The 22375-nt window shown below is 56.0% G+C and overlaps 1 protein-coding gene across 8 annotated transcripts in view; it reads right to left on the bottom strand.

The window, feature by feature from the left end:
- The window catches only part of CUX1 (cut like homeobox 1), a 461619-nt gene that overhangs the window by 179228 nt on the left and 260016 nt on the right, over positions 1–22375 (bottom strand). For all 8 annotated transcript variants that reach the window (XM_068165418.1, XM_068165419.1, XM_068165412.1 and 5 more), the window contains exon 9: positions 190–238. In XM_068165418.1, coding sequence (XP_068021519.1) covers positions 190–238 — 49 coding nt within the window. The remainder of the gene's footprint in view (positions 1–189; positions 239–22375) is intronic.

The raw sequence follows: 22375 nt of genomic DNA, 5'->3' as shown, positions 1-22375 counted from the left end.
GAGAGTGCTCCCAGAGCAGCCCCCAGGGGCTGCACTCTGCTCTGCAGCTGCCTCTTCTCCTCCTCCACCCCAGTGATGAGTGCTAAGTGCAGGTCAAACCACTGGCAGGAAATCCATAAGAGAAGGAAGGGAAGCCTGCCCCCCCAGGTGACAGTGAGAGTGCTGGGAGGGACTCAGGGAACATCCTACCTGGTTTGCTCTTTCGAGGTCTGTCATGATCATCTCGATTTCATCAGCCCTGGGGGGAGAAGAGAGCACAAGTCCTGTTAGCAGCTGCAGGGTGCCTGCCCTAGCAGTTCATGCACAGCACAGAGGCAACATCCATGCAAACAAGGCCAATTCTCAGCACTTTCAGTTCAGGACACAGGAAGGTTGATCAGCTCCTCTCTGACTGGGGCAATCCTCTGGGCTTTCAGCTCTGGGCACTGCTTTGCCCCTCTCCAGGGCTGCCTGAGCCCTGAGGTGAAGTGCACTGACAGCTGAGCATATTCCTGAGATCTCTGCAGCTCCTCCTCCCCAGGCTCCTGCAGGAGGGCAGTGCCACCTTCCCCACGTGTGAAGGTGCTTCAGAAGTGATGAGTATGGAGAAGGCAAAGACTGCAGCCCTGCAGCTGGCTCCCCAGAACCACAGAATGGCTCAGGGTGGGAAGGATCATGGAGTGCAACCAGTAACCCAGCTCTACCAAGTCCACTGCCAGACCTGGGCCCTCAGCACCACAGCTACATGGCTGTGAAACCCTCCAGGCATGGGGACACCACTGCTGCCCTGGGCAGCCTGGGCCAGGCCTTGACAACCCCCATGGGGAAGACATTGTTCCTCATGGCCAACCTAAACCTCCCCTGGGGGCAACCTCCCCAAGGGGCAACCTGAGGCCTTTTCCTCTTGTGCTGTCCCTTGCTCCTTGGGAGAAGAGACCAACATCCACCTGGCTCCAGCTGCAGAGAGCCATGAGGTCTCCCTCAGCCTCCTCTGCTCCAGGCTGAACACCCCCAGCTCCCTCAGCTGCTCCTCCCCAGCTCTGCAGCTGGCTCCCCAGACCCACAGAATGCCTTAGGGTGGGAAGGATCATGGAGTGCAACCAGTAACCCAACTCTACCAAGTCCACTGCCAGACCTGGACCCTCAGCACCACATCTACATGGCTGTGAAACCCCTCCCAGGGATGGGGACACCACCACTTCCCTGGGCAGCCTGGGCCAGACCTTGACAACCCTCAAGGGGAAGAAATTGTTCCTCATGGCCAACCTAAACCTCCCCAAGGGGCAACCTGAGGCCTTTTCCTCTTGTGCTATCCCTTGTGCCTTGGGAGAAGAGACCAACATCCACCTGGCTCCAGCTGCAGAGAGCAATGAGGTCTCCCTCAGCCTCCTCTGCTCCAGGCTGAACACCCCCAGCTCCCTCAGCTGCTCCTCCCCTCCCCAGCCCTGTTCTTCCAGGGACCCTTCCCCAGCTCTGTTGCCCTTCTCTGGCCCTGCTCCAGCCTCTCAATGTCCTCCTTGGGGTGAGGGGCCCAGACTTGAAGGTGTGGCTCAGCACAGGGGGACAATCCCTGCCCCAGCCCTCCCATGTCCATGACCCCAGGCAGCCTGTGCTACCCTTCTGTTCCAGTGGGCAAAGTTTAGTTCTAAATCTGGCTTAAATAAACCCAAACTCCAGAAGGTCTGCTGAGGTCAGAGGGAGTGGGAAATGTAACTCTGCAGTGTGCAGACAGCAGTTTGTGACACACATTGAGGAAACTCTAAATTTAGACTCAGCCTCTCAATGCACTTTCTGAAGCTGAGCAGGAAAGTCAAGAGGTTGAAGACTCCCCAACTGCAGAGCAGCTCCTGCAGAGCAGTGTGAGGCAGCCCTGCCCCTGCCCAAGCCCAGCCTGCCTCACACAAGTGGATCCAGGCCCCAGGAAAGCTTTGGGGGCTCTTGTTTGTCTTGTCTTTTAATATCCTCATGGCCAAATGCTTCCCAGCACTGCTCTCACCTCTGCAAGGCACCAGGGAGAGGCTCTGAAAGTCTGCTCAGAGTGTGGTGGGGAATGGAGGCACAGCCAGCTGGCAGCCAGGCACCAGTGGTGTTCCCCAGGGCTCAGCACTGGGCCACTTCTCTCTAATCAGTGATCTGGGTGAGGGGATGCAGGCAGCCCCCTGGGCCCAGGCACCCTCAGACAGTTTGCAGATGACACCAAGTTGGTTGTGAGTGCTGAGGGCAGGGAGGCTCTGCAGGGGGACCTGGTCAGGCTGGATCCATGGGCTGAGGGCAGTGGGATGAGGTTCAGCAAGGCCAAGGGCTGGGTCCTGACCTTGGGGCACAACAACCCCAGGAAGGCTCCAGGCTGGGGGCAGAGTGGCTGCAAACTGCCTGGGGGGAAAGGCCCTGGGGGTGCTGGTTGGCAGCAGCTGAGGATGAGCCAGGGGGTGCCCAGGGGGCCCAGAGGTCACCAGCAGCCTGGCCTGGAGCAGCAGTGGTGTGGGCAGCAGGAGCAGGGCAGGGATTGTCCTCCTGTTCTGAGCACTGGGGAGGCCACAGCTTGGGTTCTGGGTTCAGTTTTGGGCTCCTCACTCCAAGAAGGACATTGAGAGGCTGGAGCAGGTCCAGAGAAGGGCAACAGAGCTGGGGAAGGGTCTGGAGAAGAGGGCTGGGGAGGAGCAGCTGAGGGAGCTGGGGGTGTTCAGCCTGGAGCAGAGGAGGCTGAGGGAGACCTCATTGCTCTCTGCAGCTCCCTGAGAGGAGGTTGCAGTGAAGTGGGAGTTGGTGTCTTCTCCCTAGGCTCAGGTGATAGAAGGAGAGGAAATGACCTGAAATTGTGCCAGGGGAGGCTTAGGTTGGAGATGAGGAAAAATGTCTCTGCTGCAAGAGTGGTCAGGGACTGGCAGAGGCTGTCCTGGGAGGTGGTGGAGTCCCCATCCCTGGAGGCGTTCAAGGAACCTGTGGGCCATGGCACTGGGGGCCATGGTCTAGTGGCCATGGTGGTGCTGGTGGTGGTGCTGGTTGGACTGGATGATCTCAGAGGCCTTTCCCAACCAACACAAGCCTGTGATTCTCTGCTTCTGCACTGAAATATTAAGAGATATTCCTCCTCCCCAGACACGCTGCCTGCCTCGTCTCTCCAGACCATATGGAAGCAATAAACACCATCCTCATCTCCTCTGAGCAGCAGCTTTACCCAGCAAGTCCTTTTGCAATCTGCCAACACCATCCTGTCTGGGTTTTGTTTTTAATCTGCAGCAGATCATTATCAGCAAAAGCTGTGAAGCCCTGGAACTCCCTTCCCCTGCCGACGCACACAGCTCCAGGGCTGCTTTGCTGCTGAGCCCAGGCCAGATCCAAGTTCCTCTGCAGGTGCTTGCTGGGCATGGAAGGAAGGGATGGAAGGAACAGAAGGGATGGAAGGACATCAGGGTACCTGCACAGTCTCACAGTATCACCAAGGTTGGAAGAGACCTCAAAGCTCATCAAGTCCAAGCTGTCACCACAGACCTCATGACTAGACCATGGCACCAAGTGCCACATCCAATCCCCTCCTGAACACCTCCAGGGATGGGGACTCCACCACCTCCCTGGGCAGCACATCCCAATGACAAATGACTCTCTCAGGGAAGAACTTCCTCCTCACCTCCAGCCTAAACTTCCCCTGGCACAGCTTGAGACTGTGTCCTCTTGTTCTGGTGCTGGGCGCCTGGGAGAAGAGACCAACCCCCACCTGGCTACAGCCTCCCTTCAGGTAGTTGTGGAGGTCAATGAGGTCTCCCCTGAGCCTCCTCTTCTCCAGGCTAAGCAACCCCAGCTCCCTCAGCCTCTCCTCACAGGGCTGTGCTCCAGACCCCTCCCCAGCTTTCTTGCCCTTCTCTGGACACCTTCAAGTCTCTCAATGTCCTTCTTGATCTGAGGAGCCCAGAACTGGACACAGGACTCAAGGTGTGGCCTAACCAGTGCTGAGCACAGGGCACAAGGACTTCCCTGCTCCTGCTGGCCACACTCTTCCTGCTGCAGGCCAGGATGCCCTTGGCCTTCTTGGCCACCTGGGCACACTGCTGGCTCATGTTCAGCTGCTGTCAATCAGCACCCCCAGGTCCCTCTCTGCCTGGCAGCTCTCAGCCACTCTGACCCCAGCCTGTAGCTCTGCCTGGGGTTGCTGTGGCCAAAGTGCAGCCCCTGGCACTTGGACTTGTTGAATGCCATCCTGTTGGCCTCTGCCCATCTGTGCAGCCTGGCAAGGTCCCTCTGAAGAGCCCTTCTGTCCTCTGACTGACCAACATCTGCCCTGGGCCACTGCAAGTGAGCACTGACTGCCTGTGCAGCAGCACCTGGGGTCTGCAGGCAGGCTGAGGGAAGTGCAGGGCAAGAGCAGAGGAAGTCACTCTCTGTGCCCATCAATTAATGGAAAATTGGGTTTAATTACAGCCTCCAATGTTGTTGGGGCAACAGGAACAGCCTTTTGCCAAAGCCTCCTGGACAAGAATGGAGAGCAGATTGGCACATGTTCCTGCTGCAGGAGGAGCTAACCTGCCCCTCATGCTGGAGAGAAAGGCAGGAGAGGGTTTGAAGGAATCATAAGTAACAGACATCAGTTCCTGAGCTCCACAAGCCCTGCTTGGGCAGGCAGGGACTCAAGGAGTGCAGGGAGCAGCCACAAGACTAACCTGGACAGGTTAACATCAGCCTGCAGCACCTCTGAGCTTGTGAAATATCCCTTGGCTTAGAGTCTACCCCCAACAATCACAGAACAGCTTGAGCTGAAAGGGACCCCAAAGATTCAGTTCCAGCCCCCTGCCATGGGCAGGGACACCTCCCACCAGCACAGGCTGCTCAAGGCCTCATCTAGCCTGGCCCTGAACACCTCCAGGCAGGAGGCAGCCACAGCCTCCCTGGGCAGCCTGTGCCAGAGTCTCCCCAGCCTCACTGCAAAGAATTTCTTCCTCATCTCCACTCTCAGTCTCCTCTCTCCCAGCTCAAAGCCATTGTTCCTCACCCTGGCACTCCCAGCCCTTGTCCCAAGTCCCTCCCCAGCTCTCCTGGAGCTCCTTCAGGTGCTAGAAGGCTGCTCTCAGGTCTTCCTAGAGCCTTCTCTTCCTCTTCTCCAGGCTGCACAGCCCCAGCTCTCCCAGCCTGCCCTCACAGGGAAGGTTCTGCAGCCTCTGATCATCTCTGTGGCCTCCTCTGGACCCCTTCCAACCCACTTATGGAGACTGCAGCACTCCTCAGGGAAAAGAGGTCCCCAGGGCCATGCAGGTGACCACAGCATGTATTTGTAGCAGAGGGAAGAAGGAACAGAGCATCCTGATGCAGCCAGAAGAATGCTTCCCAGCATTTAACAAATATTTTTAGCTGGGATAGTTTAAGGATCCTCTTTATATAAGCTTGTGCAGTCAGGCTGAATTCATGTGTGAATGCCTCAGGTTCTGTGGAGCCAGTGAATGATGTCTGGATTATGTCACATGCCTCCCAGATCCGAGCTGGGAATGTCCCATCCCAGCACACTGGCTCCAGCTTGAGCCAATCCAGCTCCTGCCCACTCCTCTGGAGGGTTTGGAGAACAATCAAACACTGACAATGCTCCCAGGCTGGGGGCAGGTACCAGCCACAGGGCTGCAAAGCTGCAGAACCTGGGAAGAGCAAGGAAAGGCTGAGAGCCCTGGGGCTGAGAGCCTGCAGAAGAGCAGCCCCAGAGGGGAGCTGAGCAATGATGATGATCTGGATGAGGGCATTGAGTCCATCAGCAGTAAATTTGCTGATGACAGCAAGCTGGGGGCAGGAGTTGAGATGTTAGAGGGTTGGAGAGCTCTGCAGAGGGACCTTGCCAGGCTGGGCAGATGGGCAGAGGCCAAGGGCAGGAGATTGAACACATCCAAGTGCCAGGTGCTGCACTTTGGCCACAACAACCCCAGGCAGTGCTACAGGCTGGGGGCAGAGTGGCTGAGAGCAGCCAGGCAGAGAGGGACATGGGGGTGCTGGGTGACAGCTGCCTGAACATGAGCCAGCAGTGTGCCCAGGCAGCCAGGAGGGCCAAGGGCATCCTGGCCTGCATCAGGAAGAGTGTGGCCAGCAGGAGCAGGGAGGTCATTGTGCCCTGTGCTCAGCACTGGTTAGGCCACACCTTGAGTCCTGTGTCCAGTTCTGGGCTCATCAGGTTAGGAAAGAGGTTGAGCTGCTGGAAGGTGTCCAGAGAAGGGCAAGAAAGCTGGGGAGGGGTCTGGAGCACAGCCCTGTGAGGAGAGGCTGAGGGAGCTGGGGTTGCTTAGCCTGGAGAGGAGGAGACTCAGGGGTGACCTTATTATTGTGCTCCTGGGCAAGCTGCTGTGGGTGCCCTGCTGGAGCAGGGCTTGGCCTGGATGATCTCCAGAGGTCCCTTCCAACCCCCACTGTGCTGGGACTCCATGAGAGAAGGTTAGAGGGATGTCCATGGCCAAAGGACCAAGGGAAGATGGGACCAAGAGCAGTAAAGCAGAGGAGCTCCCTGGGCAGCAGATGGGTGGATGGCTGCCAGTGAACCAGGCTGAAGCACAGGACAGTGCCTGAAAAATGAGGTGGCAGGACTCAGGCAGTCCTGCATTTACCATGGCCAGAAGCACTAACAGCAGGCTTGGTATGGCTTGGGGCTGGGGTCAGGCACTGGCACAGGCTGCCCAGGGAGGTGGTGGAGTCCCCATCCCTGGAGGTGTCCCAGCAAGGTGAGGCCATGGCACTTGGGTTGCATGGTTTGGTGGCCCTGGTGGTGCTGGGTAGCTGGTTGGATTGGATGACCTTGGATGATCTTTTCCCACCCTTCAGTGACTGAAAAGCTCAGCTACAGCCTGCTACATGCAGCCAGTGATGGACAAAACAGACCAAGGATACAGAAGGCCACAAAAATGCCATTGGTGCCCTTCAGCACGCACAGATCACTCTGAGTGAACCCAGCACCAGGGTCAAACTGCAGCCCAAGGCAAAGCTGTCCCTGTGTCTTTGCATCCAGGCACTCCAGCTGCCTGATCCTCATCTCCCCAACCCTTTCCTGCTGCACTGCCTGCACCTTGCTCCTCCTCACACAACCCAGCCCTGCACACCTAAGGCTGCAGCACCTCCAGAGGAGCCCATGGCAAGCAGGGCAGGCTGCAGGGTGAGGGAGGGTAATGCTGCTCCCCTCAGTGTTACCCTTCAGGGTCCTGCAGCTGGGTCGAGGCAATCCCAGGCACAAATCCAGGCTGGGCAGGGACTGGCTGGAAAGCAGCCCTGAGGAGAGAGCCTTGGGGGTGCTGGGGGAGGAGAAGCTCACCAGGAGCTCTCAGTGTGCACTTGCAGCCCACAAAGCCAATCAGAGCCTGGGCTGCAGCAGGAGAAGTGTGGCCAGCAGGGCAAGGGAGGTGATTCTCCCCCTCTGCTCAGCTCTGGGGAGACCCCACCTGGAGTACTGCCTCCAGTTCTGGAGCCCCTATTGCAAGAGGGATCTGGAGGTGCTGGAAGGTGTCCAGAGCAGGGCCAGGAGGAGGAGCAGAGGGCTGGAGCTGCTCTGCTGTGAGGACAGACTGAAGGAGTTGGGGCTGTTCAGTCTGGAGAAGAGAAGGCTCTGAGGTGACCTCATTGTGGCCTTCCAGTATCTGAAGGGGGCTACAGGAAGGCTGGGGAGGGACTGCTCAGGATCTCAGGCAGTGATAGGACTAGGGGGAATGGAATGAAGCTGGAGGTGGGGAGATTGAGGCTGGAGGGGAGGAGGAAGTTCTTCCCCATGAGAGTGGTGAAGCCCTGGAATGGGTTGTGCAGGGAGGTGGTTGGGGCCCTGTCCCTGGAGGTGTTTAAGGCCAGGCTGGCTGAGGCTGTGGCCAGGCTGATCTAGTGTGGGGTGTCCCTGCCCATGGAAGGGGGGTTGGAACTGGCTGATCCTTGTGGTCCCTTCCAACCCTGAATGAAACTATGAAACTATGAATTACATGAGCCCAAGCTCCTCTCCAGCACCAGTGTCATTCAGAAGAGCCTTCAAAAGGAATCCACTCTTTTTACTTTCAAAGCTGAACTCCCACAGCAGTGCCTGGCACTCAGCAGTCTAACAATCACTTCTCTGGGCAGGTCTCTAATAGCTCCACTCAGTGTTTGCTCAGCAGAAGTATTTATTATCAAATAAATTACAGTTCTCACACCTTTCATGCACTCACAGAAGCAGCTCTGGGTGATTTATTGTTTACCAAGCAGCCTGTCAGCTTCAGACCTGCCAGGGACAGGACACTCCACCTGGGCTCACTGAACTGGGCCAGCACAGGGCAGCCTTCAGCCCTTCCTGGTTCAGTGTTTCAGCAGAACTGCCTGACAGGCAGAACACCACCCAGGGAGGGTGGGGAATCTCCTCTGGAGAGAGCCCTGGGGCTGAGAGCCTGCAGAAGAGCAGCCCCAGAGGGCAGCTGAGCAATGCTCAGCAAGAGCTAAAGGAGCTGTGGGGGGCAAGAGGCTGGGGCCAGGCTCTGCTGAGTGGTGGCCAGGGCCAGGCCAAGGGGCAGCAAGGGGCAGAGAGTGGAGCCCAGGAGGTTGGATGTGAAGAGGAGGAGAAAGTTGTTTGGTGTGAGGGTGCTGGAGGCCTGGAGCAGGCTGCCCAGAGAGGTTGTGGAGTGTCCTTGTGTGGAGAGCTTCCAACCCCCCCTGGGCACTGTGCCCCTGGGCACTGTGCTGTGGGTGCCCTGCTGGAGCAGGGGGTTGGACTGAATGATCCCCAGAGGTTGGGGCCAGGCTGGAGGTGGCTATGAGCAACCTGCTGCAGTGTGAGGTGTCCCTGGCCATGGCAGGGGGGTTGGAGCTGGCTGATCCTTGAGGTCCCTTCCAGCCCTGACAATTCCATGATTCCATGAATATGCCAACAAAACCTCTCAGAAAGGGGACTGGAGGATCTCCAGAGGTCCCTTCCAACCCCTCCATGCAGGGATTCTTTGATTTATCTGATCTAATTCCATATAATCTCTGTGTTAGAGGAGAAGTAATCATGTCAGCAAGCCAGGCCTTCACTTTGTGTCACAGGCAGCTTGCTCTTTCAACACTGTCAGGCTTAGGAGTTGGGGAAATCAATTTTCAGGCCAAGCTTTTGGAGGCACAGTGCAAGCATCAGCGAGTAAAAAGAATCTGAGCTGTTGAAACAGCAGGACCATGAAATATTCCATTATTTCTCCTCTTGCCACTGTGTTTGAAGTGAAACACAGAAATGCATTAGAAGCTATAGATTTTACAAGGAATAAGCTTTTACCAGTCAAGAAAGAGCCCTCAGAGCTAACATGCCATCCATAAAAGAGGGGGGAAAAAAAAACCCAACCAAACAACTGAAGGAATTTAAAGCCCCACCAGGAACCAGCCCAGCACTTTTCAATTCAATTGCTCCTGGGAAATAAAAACAGCCCAGAAAGGCTCAGTTCTCTCTTTAAGTGATGAGGTTGCAGCAGCACAAGCAGCACTGGGGGGGGGGGGGGAATGGAGCAAAACTGGAAGTGGGGAGATTGAGCTTGGCTGTGAGGAAGAAGTTGTTCCCCAGGAGGGTGGTGAGAGCCTGGCACAGGTTGCCCAGGGAGGTGGTGGAAGCCTCCTGCCTGGAGGTGTTTGCAGCCAGGCTGGAGGTGGCTGTGAGCAACCTGCTGTGGTGTGAGGTGTCCCTGCCCATGGCAGGGGGGTTGGGACTGGATGATCCCTGGGGTCCCTTCCAACCCTGACAGTTCTGTGCAGAGGGACCTTGCCAGGCTGCACAGATGGGCAGAGGCCAACAGGATGGCATTCAACAAGTCCAAGTGCCAGGGGCTGCACTTTGGCCACAGCAACCCCAGGCAGAGCTACAGGCTGGGGTCAGAGTGGCTGAGAGTTGCCAAACAGAGAGGGACCTGGGGGTGCTGATTGACAGCTGCCTGAAGATGAGCCAGCAGTGTGCCCAGGGGGCCAAGAAGGCCAAGGGCATCCTGGCCTGCATCAGGAAGAGTGTGGCCAGCAGGAGCAGGGAGGTAATCCTGCCCTGTGCTCAGCACTGCTTAGGCCACACCTTGAGTCCTGTGTCCAGTTCTGGGCTCCTCAGTTCAAGAAGGACATTGAGAGACTTGAAGGTGTCCAGAGAAGGGCAAGAAAGCTGGGGAGGGGTCTGGAGCACAGCCCTGTGAGGAGAGGCTGAGGGAGCTGGGGTTGCTTAGCCTGGAGAAGAGGAGGCTCAGGGGAGACCTCATTGACCTCCACAACTACCTGAAGGGAGGTTGTAGCCAGGTGGGGGTTGGTCTCTTCTCCCAGGCCCCCAGCACCAGAACAAGAGGACACAGTCTCAAGCTGTGCCAGGGGAGGTTTAGGCTGGAGGTGAGGAGAAAGTTCTTCACTGAGAGAGCTGTTGGCCACTGGGATGTGCTGCCCAGGGAGGTGGTGGAGTCCCCATCCCTGGAGGTGTTCAAGAGGGGATTGGATGTGGCACTTGGTGCCATGGTCTAGTCATGAGGTCTGTGGTGACAGCTTGGACTTGATCCTCCAGGTCTCTTCCAACCTTAGTTATACTGTGAGACTGTGAGACTGTGACATCCAGAATGATCAGCTCTGGACACTCTGGGCTGAGGCTAGCACAGCTTTGCAGAGTAAAGATAACACACCCAGGTTGCCCAGAGAGGTGGGAGGTGCCCCATCCCTGGAGCCACTCCAGGTCAGGCTCTGTGGGGCTCTGAGCATTCTGCTCTAGCTGCTGACTGCAGGGGGGTTGGACTAGGGGTCTTGCAAGGTCCCAAAGCAGTCTGGGATTCTTAGTTGGATCAGGAGCCCAGGATTACATTGCTTTCTGGAATGTGCAGCTTGATGGCTGGGCACAGAGTCCCCAGGAGACCTGCTCAAGGCACAGCACAAGCTGAGTGAGGTGTTGGAACTGGACCCTTCCAGCCCTGACAATTCCATGATTCTATGGCTCTGTAAGAAGCAAAAGCACTGAGGAGCTGGGGAGATGGAAGCAGCTGGGTTGCTCCTGTGAAGCAAATGAAGTCAGACCACAGCAGAGCAAGAAGAACCTGGACTTCATGATTCAAATCTGCCTTGATCCAACTCCTTCATTTAGATCCCAGCTTAAGGAGGCAGAAACAACTCCCTTTTTTTATGAAGATGACAAGTGAGTGCTGTGCCAAATCTCCTGCCTACAGCCCACCCACCCCCCCCAGCATTCAAACCTACTGAACCTTGAAGGAAACTGCTGCTGGATTCCTCATACATGGGAGAACTGCACACTGCAGATGACACTGTGGAAATGGCAGGCAGTGAGGTGGCCAAGAAACTTCCCTAGCAGGGCAGATGATGAGTATTAGGCTCTGGCAATAAAACAGCACCTTTTTTTTTCCACCCCCCTCAGATTTGTTTTCTTTCCAAACAGGGCTGAGTTTACTGGACAGAGCACATGGTCTCTGGAGCCACTGGGGCTTGTTAAAGCCTTCTAATGACTCAAAACACTGAGGCAGGCAATTGCAGACTAAAAGCAGACATTAACAACTAATGTGCAGTTGTGTTTAATTAAGAGAAAAAGCCAAATCCTACTTGTGGCATGGACCTGGGATTGCCAGGGAGCAGGGCTTGGCCAAATGAGGCAAACAGCTTCAGCTCTTAAAAGCAGAGGCAGCTGAGCCTAGAACTGACTCTGTTAGCAAAGGAAAATGTGAAGAGCTCTTTGGGATCAGAGAGTCATTAAGGGTGGAAAAGACTTCCAAGATCATCAAGTTCAACCCAGAACCCAGCTCAGCCAGGCCACCATGAAACCACAGCCCTCAGCACCGCATCTCAGGCTGAGGACAGACTGAAGGAGTTGGGGCTGTTCAGTCTGCAGAAGAGAAGGCTCCCAGGTGACCTCATTGTGGCCTTCCAGGATCTGAAGGGGGCTACAGGAAGGCTGGGGAGGGACATGGTGATTCTAATCCAGCAGCCACCTGCAGCACTGCCTCTAGTACTGGTGCCACCAGCACAGGAGCTGTTGGAGGGGGTCCACCAAGATGATCAGAGGGCGGGAGAACCTCTCCTGTGGGGACAGGCTGAGAGAGTTGGATCTGTTCAGCCTGGAGAAGAGAAGGCTCCAGGGAGACCTTGGAGCAACCTTCCAGTACCTGAAGGGCTCCAGGAGAGCTAGGGAGGGACTTGGGACAAAGGCTGGGAGTGCCAGGATGAGGAACAATGGCTTTGAGCTGGGAGAGGAGAGACTGAGAGTGGAGATGAGGAAGAGATTCTTGAGAGTGAGGCTGGGGAGACTGGCACAGGCTGCCCAGGGAGGCTATGGCTGTGCCCTGCATGGAGGTGTTCAAGTTAAGGCCTTCTGGGGGTGAACATCCCCAGGGAGGAGAACATCCAACAAGCTCCCTGGGCAACCTGAGGTTGCCCAGGGAGCTTGTTGGATGTTCTCCTCCCTGGAGGTGCTCAATGCCAGGCTGGATGAGGCCCTTAGCAACCTGTGCTGGTGGGAGGTGTCCCTGCCCATGGCAGGGGGCTGGAACTGGATGAGCTTTGAGGTCCCTTCCAAACTAAGCCATTCTTTAAATCCATTAATTCTATGAACCATCTCTGTTAGGCAAATCCACCTGGGCTGCTCACCCAGCCTCCAAAAGACACACAGGGCTGTGCAAAGAAAGGAGGGGGGTGGAAAGCTGTTTCAGCAGAAGCAGTCCAGCAGCCAAGGGGCAAGACCTCACACACTTCTTACTCCTGAGTGCTCAAATCTACTTTTCAAATTGCCAGAGCCCTAGGTTAATATTTCCTTTCAAGGCAGCCCTCTCAGGATCCTCAGATCAGATAATCCCTTTTTTTTCAGTGTCAGATAAATCCTGGCCTCTTGTAAAAGAATTTCTCTGTTCAGGGATTCATAAATCCACCAACTTCAGTAATGAATTGGGTGTTGCCTTTCCCAGGAACCCAGCTGAAGGGAGGGAAAAAAAACCCTTCTCTTTGCTAAGCAGTGAAGGCTTTCAATTGAGAGATCAAAGAAGTGGTGGCTCCAGGTGCTCCAGCCATGCCACCATCCATCACCTGGATCCATCTGGGGAAGGCTTCAACGGGTGCTGCACACTGTCCAGACCTCTCCCTGCTGTTATCTCACACTAAATCAAGTTCCTCCCCCAGCAGAAAGCAGAGACTCAGTGCTGGCCTTCTCAGGCTGGTTTGCTTTGATTTGAATGAATTCTTTCTCCTCTCACTGCTGGCCTTGTGCATCATATTGGGGAGAAACTCTCCGCAGTGAGGCTGGGGAGACTCTGGCACAGGCTGCCCAGGGAGGCTGTGGCTGCCTCCTGCCTGGAGGTGTTCAAGGCCAGGCTGGATGAGGCCTTGAGCAGCCTGTGCTGGTGGGAGGTGTCCCTGCCCTGGGCAGGGGGCTGGAGCTGGAGGAGCTTTAAGGCACTGGAGGAGCTTTAAGGAACTGGATGAGCTTTAAGGTGGCTTGATCTTTAAGGTGACTGGCTGGAAAGCAGCCCTGAGGAGAGAGCCTTGGGGGTGCTGGGGGAGGAGAAGCTCACCAGGAGCTCTCAGTGTGCACTTGCAGCCCACAAAGCCAACCAGATCCTGGGCTGCAGCAGAAGTGTGGCCAGCAGGGCAAGGGAGGTGATTCTCCCCCTCTGCTCAGCTCTGGGGACACCCCACCTGGAGTACTGCCTCCAGTTCTGGAGCCCCTATTGCAAGAGGGATGTGGAGGTGCTGGAAGGTGTCCAGAGCAGGGCCAGGAGGATGAGCAGAGGGCTGGAGCTGCTCTGCTGTGAGGACAGACTGAAGGAGTTGGGGCTGTTCAGTCTGGAGAAGAGAAGGCTCCCAGGTGACCTCATTGTGGCCTTCCAGGATCTGAAGGGGGCTACAGGAAGGCTGGGGAGGGACTGCTCAGGATCTCAGGCAGTGATAGGACTAGGGGGAATGGAATGAAGCTGGAGGTGGGGAGATTGAGGCTGGAGGTGAGGAGGAAGTTCTTCCCCATGAGAGTGGTGAAGCCCTGGAATGGGTTGTGCAGGGAGGTGGTTGGGGCCCTGTCCCTGGAGGTGTTTAAGGCCAGGCTGGCTGAGGCTCTGGCCAGGCTGATCTAGTGTGGGGTGTCCCTGCCCATGGCAGGGGGGTTGGAACTGGCTGATCCTTGTGGTCCCTTCCACCCCTGCCTGATCCTATGATACTATGAAGGTGCCTTCCAACCCATTCTGCCAGTCTATGAATCACACAGAGGTTGATGCTGAAGACCAAAGCACTTCCCATGTGAAGCTCTCTCAGCAAGCACACCAGAGCAGAACCCTGCAGGGAGCAGGACTGAGCAGCCACACAGCTACAGGCAGGATCCTTGTGATCATTGAAGGAACCATGTCCCAGGCACTTGAAAGATGCCAAGTGACCATGAGACACGAAGAAGTGTTACAGAAACTGCTTCTCAAGCCCAAGAGGTTGAGCAAGCCCTGGCCACAGAGGACAAGAATCACCTTGAGCACCTCAAACAAAGCACTTTGCAGGCTGGAGGAAAGCTGCTTTCCAGGAAAACCAGCACAGCACTTTGCTTTCCCTCTCATGGCTTAAGTCTGGGTTTCAAGGGTAAGAAAATCATCTCTGCAATTATGAAGTGTTAAAGACAAGAGGAATCAGCTTCATCCCAGTGGCACACCAGGGAGCAGGGCTTGTGAGGATCAGCAGTGTTTTCTTCAGCAGTTTCTGCAGGCAGGAGCTGATGTCAGAGGCTCCACTTGATCTGCTCAGGAAAACCACACAGGGCACAGATCTGAGTTAGATGCAGCAGGAAGCATCAACTGATGGAAAGCCAGAGGTGTGACTGCCATGGGGCTGCAGGCACACCACCCTGGCACACCCTGCAAACCAGAGAAGAGCTCTGAACAAAAGCAGCTGGGATAGAGAGAAGGTGAACTGGCAGCATTAGGAAGTAGCCCAACAGAAACAGATGGCACATCTGGCACAGCTGGTGGCAATGCTGCTCTCCTAAGCACCTACACAGCACCATGGCCAGCTTGAGTCTCAGCTCCCCACACTGCCAACCAGCTCTCACTCAGCTTGTGCTGTGCCTTGAGCAGGTCTCCTGGGGACTCTGTGCCCAGCCATCATTCCAGAAAGCAGTGCAATAAATCCTGGGCTCCTGATCCAACCCAGAATCCCAGACTGCTTTGGCACCATGCAAAGCTATCTAGGCCAACCCCCTGCAGTCAGCAGCTAGAGCAGGATGCTCAGAGCCCCACAGAGCCTGACCTGGAGTGGCTCCAGGGATGGGGCACCTCCCACCCCTCTGGGCAACCTGGGTGTGTTAGCTTTACTCTGCAAAGGCCTGCAAGCTGTGCTAGCCTCAGCCCAGAGTGTCCAGAGCTGATCATCCCGGATGTCACAGAACTGTCAGGGTTGGAAGGGACCCCAGGGATCATCCAGTCCCAACCCCCCTGCCATGGGCAGGGACACCTCACACCACAGCAGGTTGCTCACAGCCACCTCCAGCCTGGCTGCAAACACCTCCAGGCAGGAGGCTTCCACCACCTCCCTGGGCAGCCTGTGCCAGGCTCTCACCACCCTCCTGGGGAACAACTTCTTCCTCACATCCAATCTCAATCTCCCCACTTCTAGTTCTGCTCCATCCCCCCCAGTCCTATCCCTCCCTGACACCCTCAAAAGTCCCTCCCCAGCTTTCTTGGAGCCCCCTGCAGATCCTGGAAGGCCACAATGAGGTCTCCTGGGAGCCTTCTCCTCTCCAGCCTGCACAACCCCAACTCCCTCAGTCTGTCCTCACAGCAGAGCAGCTCCAGCCCTCTGCTCCTCCTCAGGGCCCTTCTCTGGACACCTTCCAGCCCCTCCAGATCTATCTCCAGATCCTGTGTCCAGCTCTGGGCTCCTCAGTTCAAGAAGGACACTGAGAGACTTGAAGGTGTCCAGAGAAGGGCAACAAAGCTGGGGAGGGGTCTGGAGCACAGCCCTGTGAGGAGAGGCTGAGGGAGCTGGGGTTGCTTAGCCTGGAGAAGAGGAGGCTCAGGGGAGACCTTCTTGCTCTCTCCAACTCCCTGAAGGGAGGTTGGAGCCAGGTGGGGGTTGGTCTCTTCTCCCAGGCAGCCAGCACCAGAACAAGAGGACACAGCCTCAAGCTGTGCCAGGGGTGGTTTAGGTTGGAGGTGAGGAAGAAGTTCTTCCCAGCAAGAGAGATTGGCCCTTGGGATGTGCTGCCCAGGGAGGTGGTGGAGTCCCCATCCCTGGAGGTGTTCAAGAAGGGATTGGATGTGGCACTGGGAGCCATGGTTTAGTCATGAGGTCTGTGGTGACAGCTTGGACTCGATGATCTTTGAGGTCTCTTCCACCCTTGGTGATACTGTGACACCTCCAGCTGCCTCCCTGGGCGCTAGGAGCCTGCTCTGTGCTCTGCCCTGGGCAGCAGGAGTCACTGCCTGGTCCAACAGCACAGCTCTGAGGACTTTCCAGCGATGCAGGACGACAGAGATGAGGCAAACTCTCCCTTTCCTCGTGCCTCCTGCTGCAAATTGAAGGAGCTTGCTGCAATTCCCCTCTCCTGACTTCAGCTGATTCAACAACCCAGCAGAATTTAAACACAGGCACCCTTCCCTCTCCCTCCCTCCCTCACAAAGCACATCAAGAGCATGGAATTACTCCTGGCTTGGCCTTGAGCAGCCAACATGATGTCAACTCTACATGTTTTATACAGCAACAGCATGTAGAAAGCAACCCAAATGCAGGTCATATCAAGCCTGTGACCCAGAGAGCAATCAAAGACTGCCTGAAACTGTCATTCAAGGTTCAATCATCCTCTAGCAGGGGAAAAATGAAACATCTGTGGCCCAGAGAATTAAGTTATGTATTGCATAATTCATCTGGTGTCTGCCACAGCAGCCACTGCAATGCTCCAGTGATAAACATGTTTGATTGTTTCTGTTTTGTTTCCTGTCTCCTCCATGGTATTTCCATTTATCTGCCCCTGGTACAGCCCACAATGGAGATAACAAACAGACAAAACACTGCTAGAGCTGCCTGATAAGACCTGGGAAATCAGCAGCCTTATTAATCACATGGAGGGGCAGCATCATTATGAAACCTGCTGTTCCCTGGGCCTCTGCTCACCTCCCTTCTCTGGGCTGTGCTCTGCAGCTGGATTCCATCAGCAAATGATTCTTCCCAAGGATCCAAGCACTCAGAAAGCTGCTCCCCCCTCACACACAGCCAGGCCCTCGCTGCTTCCCAGCTTTTCCAGCCCCTTGCTGCTTTTTGATCCTAGCAGGAGCAGGAGGAACAGGCATCTAGGCTGGACAGAAGGGAGGCTGAGAGCCCCAGGGCTGCTGAGCCTGGAAAGCAGCCCCAGGGGGACTCTGATCACAGAATCACAGAATCAGAATCACAGAATCAGGCAGGGTTGGAAGGGACCACAAGGATCAGCCAGTTCCAAGCCCCCTGCCATGAGCAGGGACACCCCACACTAGATCAGCCTGGCCAGAGCCTCAGCCAGCCTGGCCTTAAACACCTCCAGGGCTGGGGCCTCAACCACCTCCCTGCACAACCCATTCCAGGGCTTCACCACTCTCATGGGGAAGAACTTCCTCCTCACCTCCAGCCTCAATCTCCCCACCTCCAGCTTCATTCCATTCCCCCTAGTCCTATCACTGCCTGAGATCCTGAGCAGTCCCTCCCCAGCCTTCCTGTAGCCCCCTTCAGATCCTGGAAGGCCACAATGAGGTCACCTGGGAGCCTTCTCTTCTCCAGACTGAACAGCCCCAACTCAATGCCCATACATATCTGAGGGGTGGGGTGAAGGTGCCAGGCTCTTTGTGGTGGTGCCCACTGACATGACAAGAAGAGACATAAGCTGGAACCCAGGAGGTTCCACCTCGACATGAGGAGAAACCTCTCTGGTGTGAGGGTGCTGGAGGCCTGGAGCAGGCTGCCCAGAGAGGCTGTGGAGTCTCAAGACCCATCTGGATGTGTTCCAGTGTGGCTGCCCTGGGTGACCCTGCTCTGGCAGGGTGGTTGGACTCAATGATCTTCAGAGGACCTGTCCAAGCCCTATGATTCTGTGATTATTTACACTGAGGGTGGGGAGAGCCTGGCCCAGGCTGCCCAGAGAGCTGGGAGCTGCCCCATGGCTGGCACCAGTGCAGGTCAGGTGTTTGGGGCTCTGAGCAACCTGCTCTGGCTGCAGCTGTCCCTGCTGCCTGCAGGGTTTGGACTGGATGGCCTTGCAAGGTCCCTTCCCACCCAAACCTTGCCATGATTCTATGATTTCTCACCTGCCATCAACTTCACTGACTCTCAGAAAATGTCCCTGCAGGGCAGGTGGGAGCTGCAGAGCCCTGGGTCCATGCCCTGCTGTCTGGGTGTTTCCTCCTGGTGCCAGGAGCTTTAGATGTCAGCTACAGTTCTCATCTGTGCCAAATTGCACAGACTGACTCAGTGCTGGGAGCTCCACAAAGGTGCTCTGCACTGCCCTGGAGCAGGAAAACAGCCTCTGAAGTGGTGGGGGCAAGTGGAGACACAGGATCACAGAATATATCTGTTGGAAGAGACCTTCCAGCTCATCCAGTCCAACCTTCAACCCAGCACTGCAAGGTCATCCCCAAACCATGTCCCTAAGCACCAGGTCCACAGGCTGCTGGAACAGCCCCAGGGATGGTGACTCCCTGGGCAGCCTGTCCCAATGTCTGAGAACCCTTTCACTGAAGAAGCATTTCCTGGTCTCAGCCTGAGCCTCCCCTGGCACAGCCTACAACCATTTCCACTGCTCCTGTGGCTTCCCAGCAGGGAGAAGAGGCTGGCCTCCTCCTGGCTCCAGCTTCTCTTCAGGGAGGGCTCTCCTCAGCCTCCTTTTCTCCAGGCTGAACCCATTCTCACCCAGCTCCACAGTTTGGGGGCTGCAGGACTCCCACAGTGATCAAAATCCTCACCAGGAAGCACCAAGTCAGCATTATGAGAAACCCTGCTGTGGGAGGAGCAGAGCTGGGCCCCATGCCCTGAAAGCTTCCCCTCTGCCTCCTGTGATGCTCTCAGGTGAGTCAGTGGACAGCACAGCCCCAGCACAAACCAAGCTCTGCCTCCTAGCCACTGCTCACTGTAAGCTGTTGGGACACTTCCTAGTCAATAACCTCAGTGGTCCCAGCTGGGCTCTGTAGCTGTCCCCCACTGCTACTTCCTCCTGCACTCTAAGTCAGTCTCTTCTCTCCTCAATGCCCTCTTCACCTTCCAGCCCACCCATGAAATGCAGGCAGTGGATGTTTGGCAGCCATGCAGCCGAGCAGCAAGTGCAGAGGCAAGGGCTGCCCTCCCAGCCTGCAGCCCCCCACTCCCATGCATTGTTTGCCTGCCTCCCTCCTGCCAATCCCTGCAAGCTCCACCAGAGCTGCCTGTGCCAGCTTTCTAAGGCTGTTAATTACTGCTGAAGTCTATCATCAGCTTCCAACTTAATTTAGGAGGGGAACTGCAAAGTGATCCCCAAGCAGGCTGGCAGTAAACCAGACCACAAGCTGAGGGCAGCTTCATCTCCTTCGGCAGCTGGGCTGGAGGCTGTGGTCCTGCAGTGCTGCTGCAGGCTGTGTCTGCACCCTGGGGGTGCTCTGCTCCCATGCACAGGAGCAGAACCTGCCTGCTTTGGTCCACTTGGAAAAGAAGTGCACCAAAGTATAAAGCAAGAACTGAAAGCAGAGCAGAGGAGATTCAGGCTGGCCATCAGGAAGACGTTCTTCACTGTGAGTGTTGTGAGACACTGGAATGGGCTGCCCAGAGAAGTTACAGACACCTTATCCCTGGAGGTGTTTAAAGCCAGGCTGGATGAGGCCTTGAGCAAGCTGTGCTGGTGAAAGGTGTCCCTGCTGAGGGTTGGAACTGGATGATATCTAAAGTCTCTTCCAACCCAACCCATCAAATGAAACATAAAGGATCCCTTCCAATGCCTGTCAATAGCTGAGGGCTGGGGGTTAAGAAGGAGGGCACAGGGGCAGGCTCTGCTCACTTGTGCCCTGGGATAGGACAAAGGGACCAGCAGCACAGGAGGTTCCACCTCAACAGGAGGAGGAACTTCTTCCCTGTGAGGCTCCCAGAGGCCTGGAGCAGGCTGCCCAGAGAGGTTGTGGAGTCTCCTTCTCTGGAGCCTTTCCAGCCCCATCTGGATGTGTTCCTGTGTGACCTGAGCTGGATTCTCTGCTCCTGCTCTGGCAGGGGAGGTGGACTGGAAGATCTCCAGAGGTCCCTTCCAACCCCTGACATCTGTGACCCTGTGATCTTCCCAAGCCAAATCATTCCATGAATCTTTAAGGTCCCTTCCAACTCAAGCCATTCTGTGATTCTCTGAAGCAGGTCTTCACTGATGGAATCTGCTGCTCCACAGCTGCCACAAACCCTCTCAGAATTGTTTCTTCAAATCAATCAGAGTGAGAACAGACAGTTTGGCACCTTGGAAATCCAGCACCTGCAACAATTCAGTCATTTGTACTGATGCAGATCAAATAGAGAATTGATCCTGAATTAGAAACCATAATTGCAGGCAGCACAGGTGTCATTCTTCTTTGCTAGGGGTGGCAATGCTTCAACCTGTGAGGAATCAGCAGCAGGAAGAATTCTCTGTCATTTGAGACTCAGCCACTTTACCTGCATCAGTAGGGTCACTGGAGTCACACTGTGCAGGATCAGGGCATGCAGCACTTGTTGCATTGCTTGGCATTCATGTTTTAGGGTGACAATGTCACACCTCAAAGATTACTGCACACAATCTGAGTCCCAGCAGGGAGGGGCTGGAAGAGACCTCTGGAGATCATCCAGGCCAAGCCCTGCTCCAGCAGGGCACCCACAGCAGCTTGCCCAGGAGCACAGTGCCCAGGGGGGGTTGGAAGCTCTCCACACAAGGACACTCCACAACCTCTCTGGGCAGCCTGCTCCAGGCCTCCAGCACCCTCACACCAAACAACTTTCTCCTCCTCTTCACATCCAACCTCCTGGCCTCCACTCTCTGCCCCTTGCTGCCCCTTGGCCTGGCCCTGGCCACCACTCAGCAGAGCCTGGACCCAGCCTCTTGCCCCCCACAGCTCCTTTAGCTCTTGCTGAGCATTGCTCAGCTCCCCTCTGGTGCTGCTCTTCTGCAGGCTCTCAGCCCCAGGGCTCTCAGCCTTTGCTCCTCCCAGAGCTGCTCCAGGCCCCTCAGCAGCTCTGCAGCCTCCCCTGGACTCTCTCCAGCAGTTCTCTGTCTCTCCTCAACTGGGGAGCCCAGAACTGGACCCAGCACTCCAGATGTGGCCTGGCTGGGGCAGAATAGAGGGGGAGAAGAATCTCCCTTGCCCTGCTGGCCACACTTCATGCACCCAGGACACCACTGGCCCCCAGGGCACATTGCTGCCTCCTGGGGACCTTGTTGTCCCCCAGCACTCCCAGCTCCTTCTCCTTGGAGCTGCTTCCCAGCAGGTCCCCCCTCAGCTGTGCTGCTGCAGGAGGTTGTTCCTCCCCAGGGCCAGGACCCTGCCCTTGCCCTTGCTGAGCTCCATGAGGTTCCCTGTGCCCAGTTCTGCAGCCTGGCCAGGCCTGGCTGGCTGGCAGCACAGCCTGGGGGCTGTCAGCCACTGCTCCCAGTCCCGGCTCTGAGCAGCTGAGCCTCTCAAATGAACAACCTTCCCTCATTCTCCAGCAATGCTAAAATTACATATTTCTGTAGGTTTGTTTTCCTTAAACCAAAAATAACCTCAAACATTGGACCCTGCTCACAGCTTTTACTATAGCAACACACAGCTTCCAGATCCATCTCCAGGAGCTCCACTGCAGAGACACTGAGCATCTCCTCTCCTTATCTGCAGAAGGAGCAAGGGGAGTGCAGGAGCTGGGACAGTCGAGGTCTGCCCACTCTGAGATGCTTTCCTGTCCTTGCCTCAGCCTGTGCTCAGTGAGGGACATTTAAGGCAGCTTGAAAGCAGCCCGGGAGGCAATTTCTGAGCAGGTGTCTCTCCACAGGTATCTCTGAGGGGTAAATGTTTGCCACCACAGCAAGCACAGACCCTCAGCTCCCACCTTCTGGAGAATGCTCATTTGCCAGTGGTCTGAGCATGCATCAGGGCAAACAGAACAGACAGAAGGAGAGGAATCTGTACCTGTTTCAACCTCAGCTGAAAGCTCAAATCCTCTGAGTTCTCTGTCCCTCTCTCATTCTGCCTTTGGTAGTTGGTACCATGGAGCACAACATCCTGCAATGGCCTCCTGAAGCATTTACTGGCTTGGAACAGGATAAAGATTTTCACAAGGCCACTTTACTGTTTTAACAAGCTGCTGCTCTGTGTCTCCCAGCACACATCTAACAGGCACCTGGACAGCATGGAATCACACAATGGGCTGGCTTAGACAGGACCACAAAGCTCAGCCAGCTCCAACCCCCTGCCATGGGCAGGGACACCTCCCACCAGCACAGGCTGCTCAGGGCCTCATCCAGCCTGGGCCTGAATGCCTCCTGGCAGGAGGCAGCCACAGC

The sequence above is a fragment of the Melanerpes formicivorus genome, unplaced genomic scaffold (assembly GCF_026170545.1).
Source record: "Melanerpes formicivorus ecotype bairdi unplaced genomic scaffold, bMelFor1.0.p_v2 SCAF_88, whole genome shotgun sequence".
Lineage (NCBI taxonomy): Eukaryota > Metazoa > Chordata > Aves > Piciformes > Picidae > Melanerpes > Melanerpes formicivorus.
Note: the sequence above shows the minus strand (reverse complement) of the source record. Positions and strands in the feature narration are given on the sequence as shown.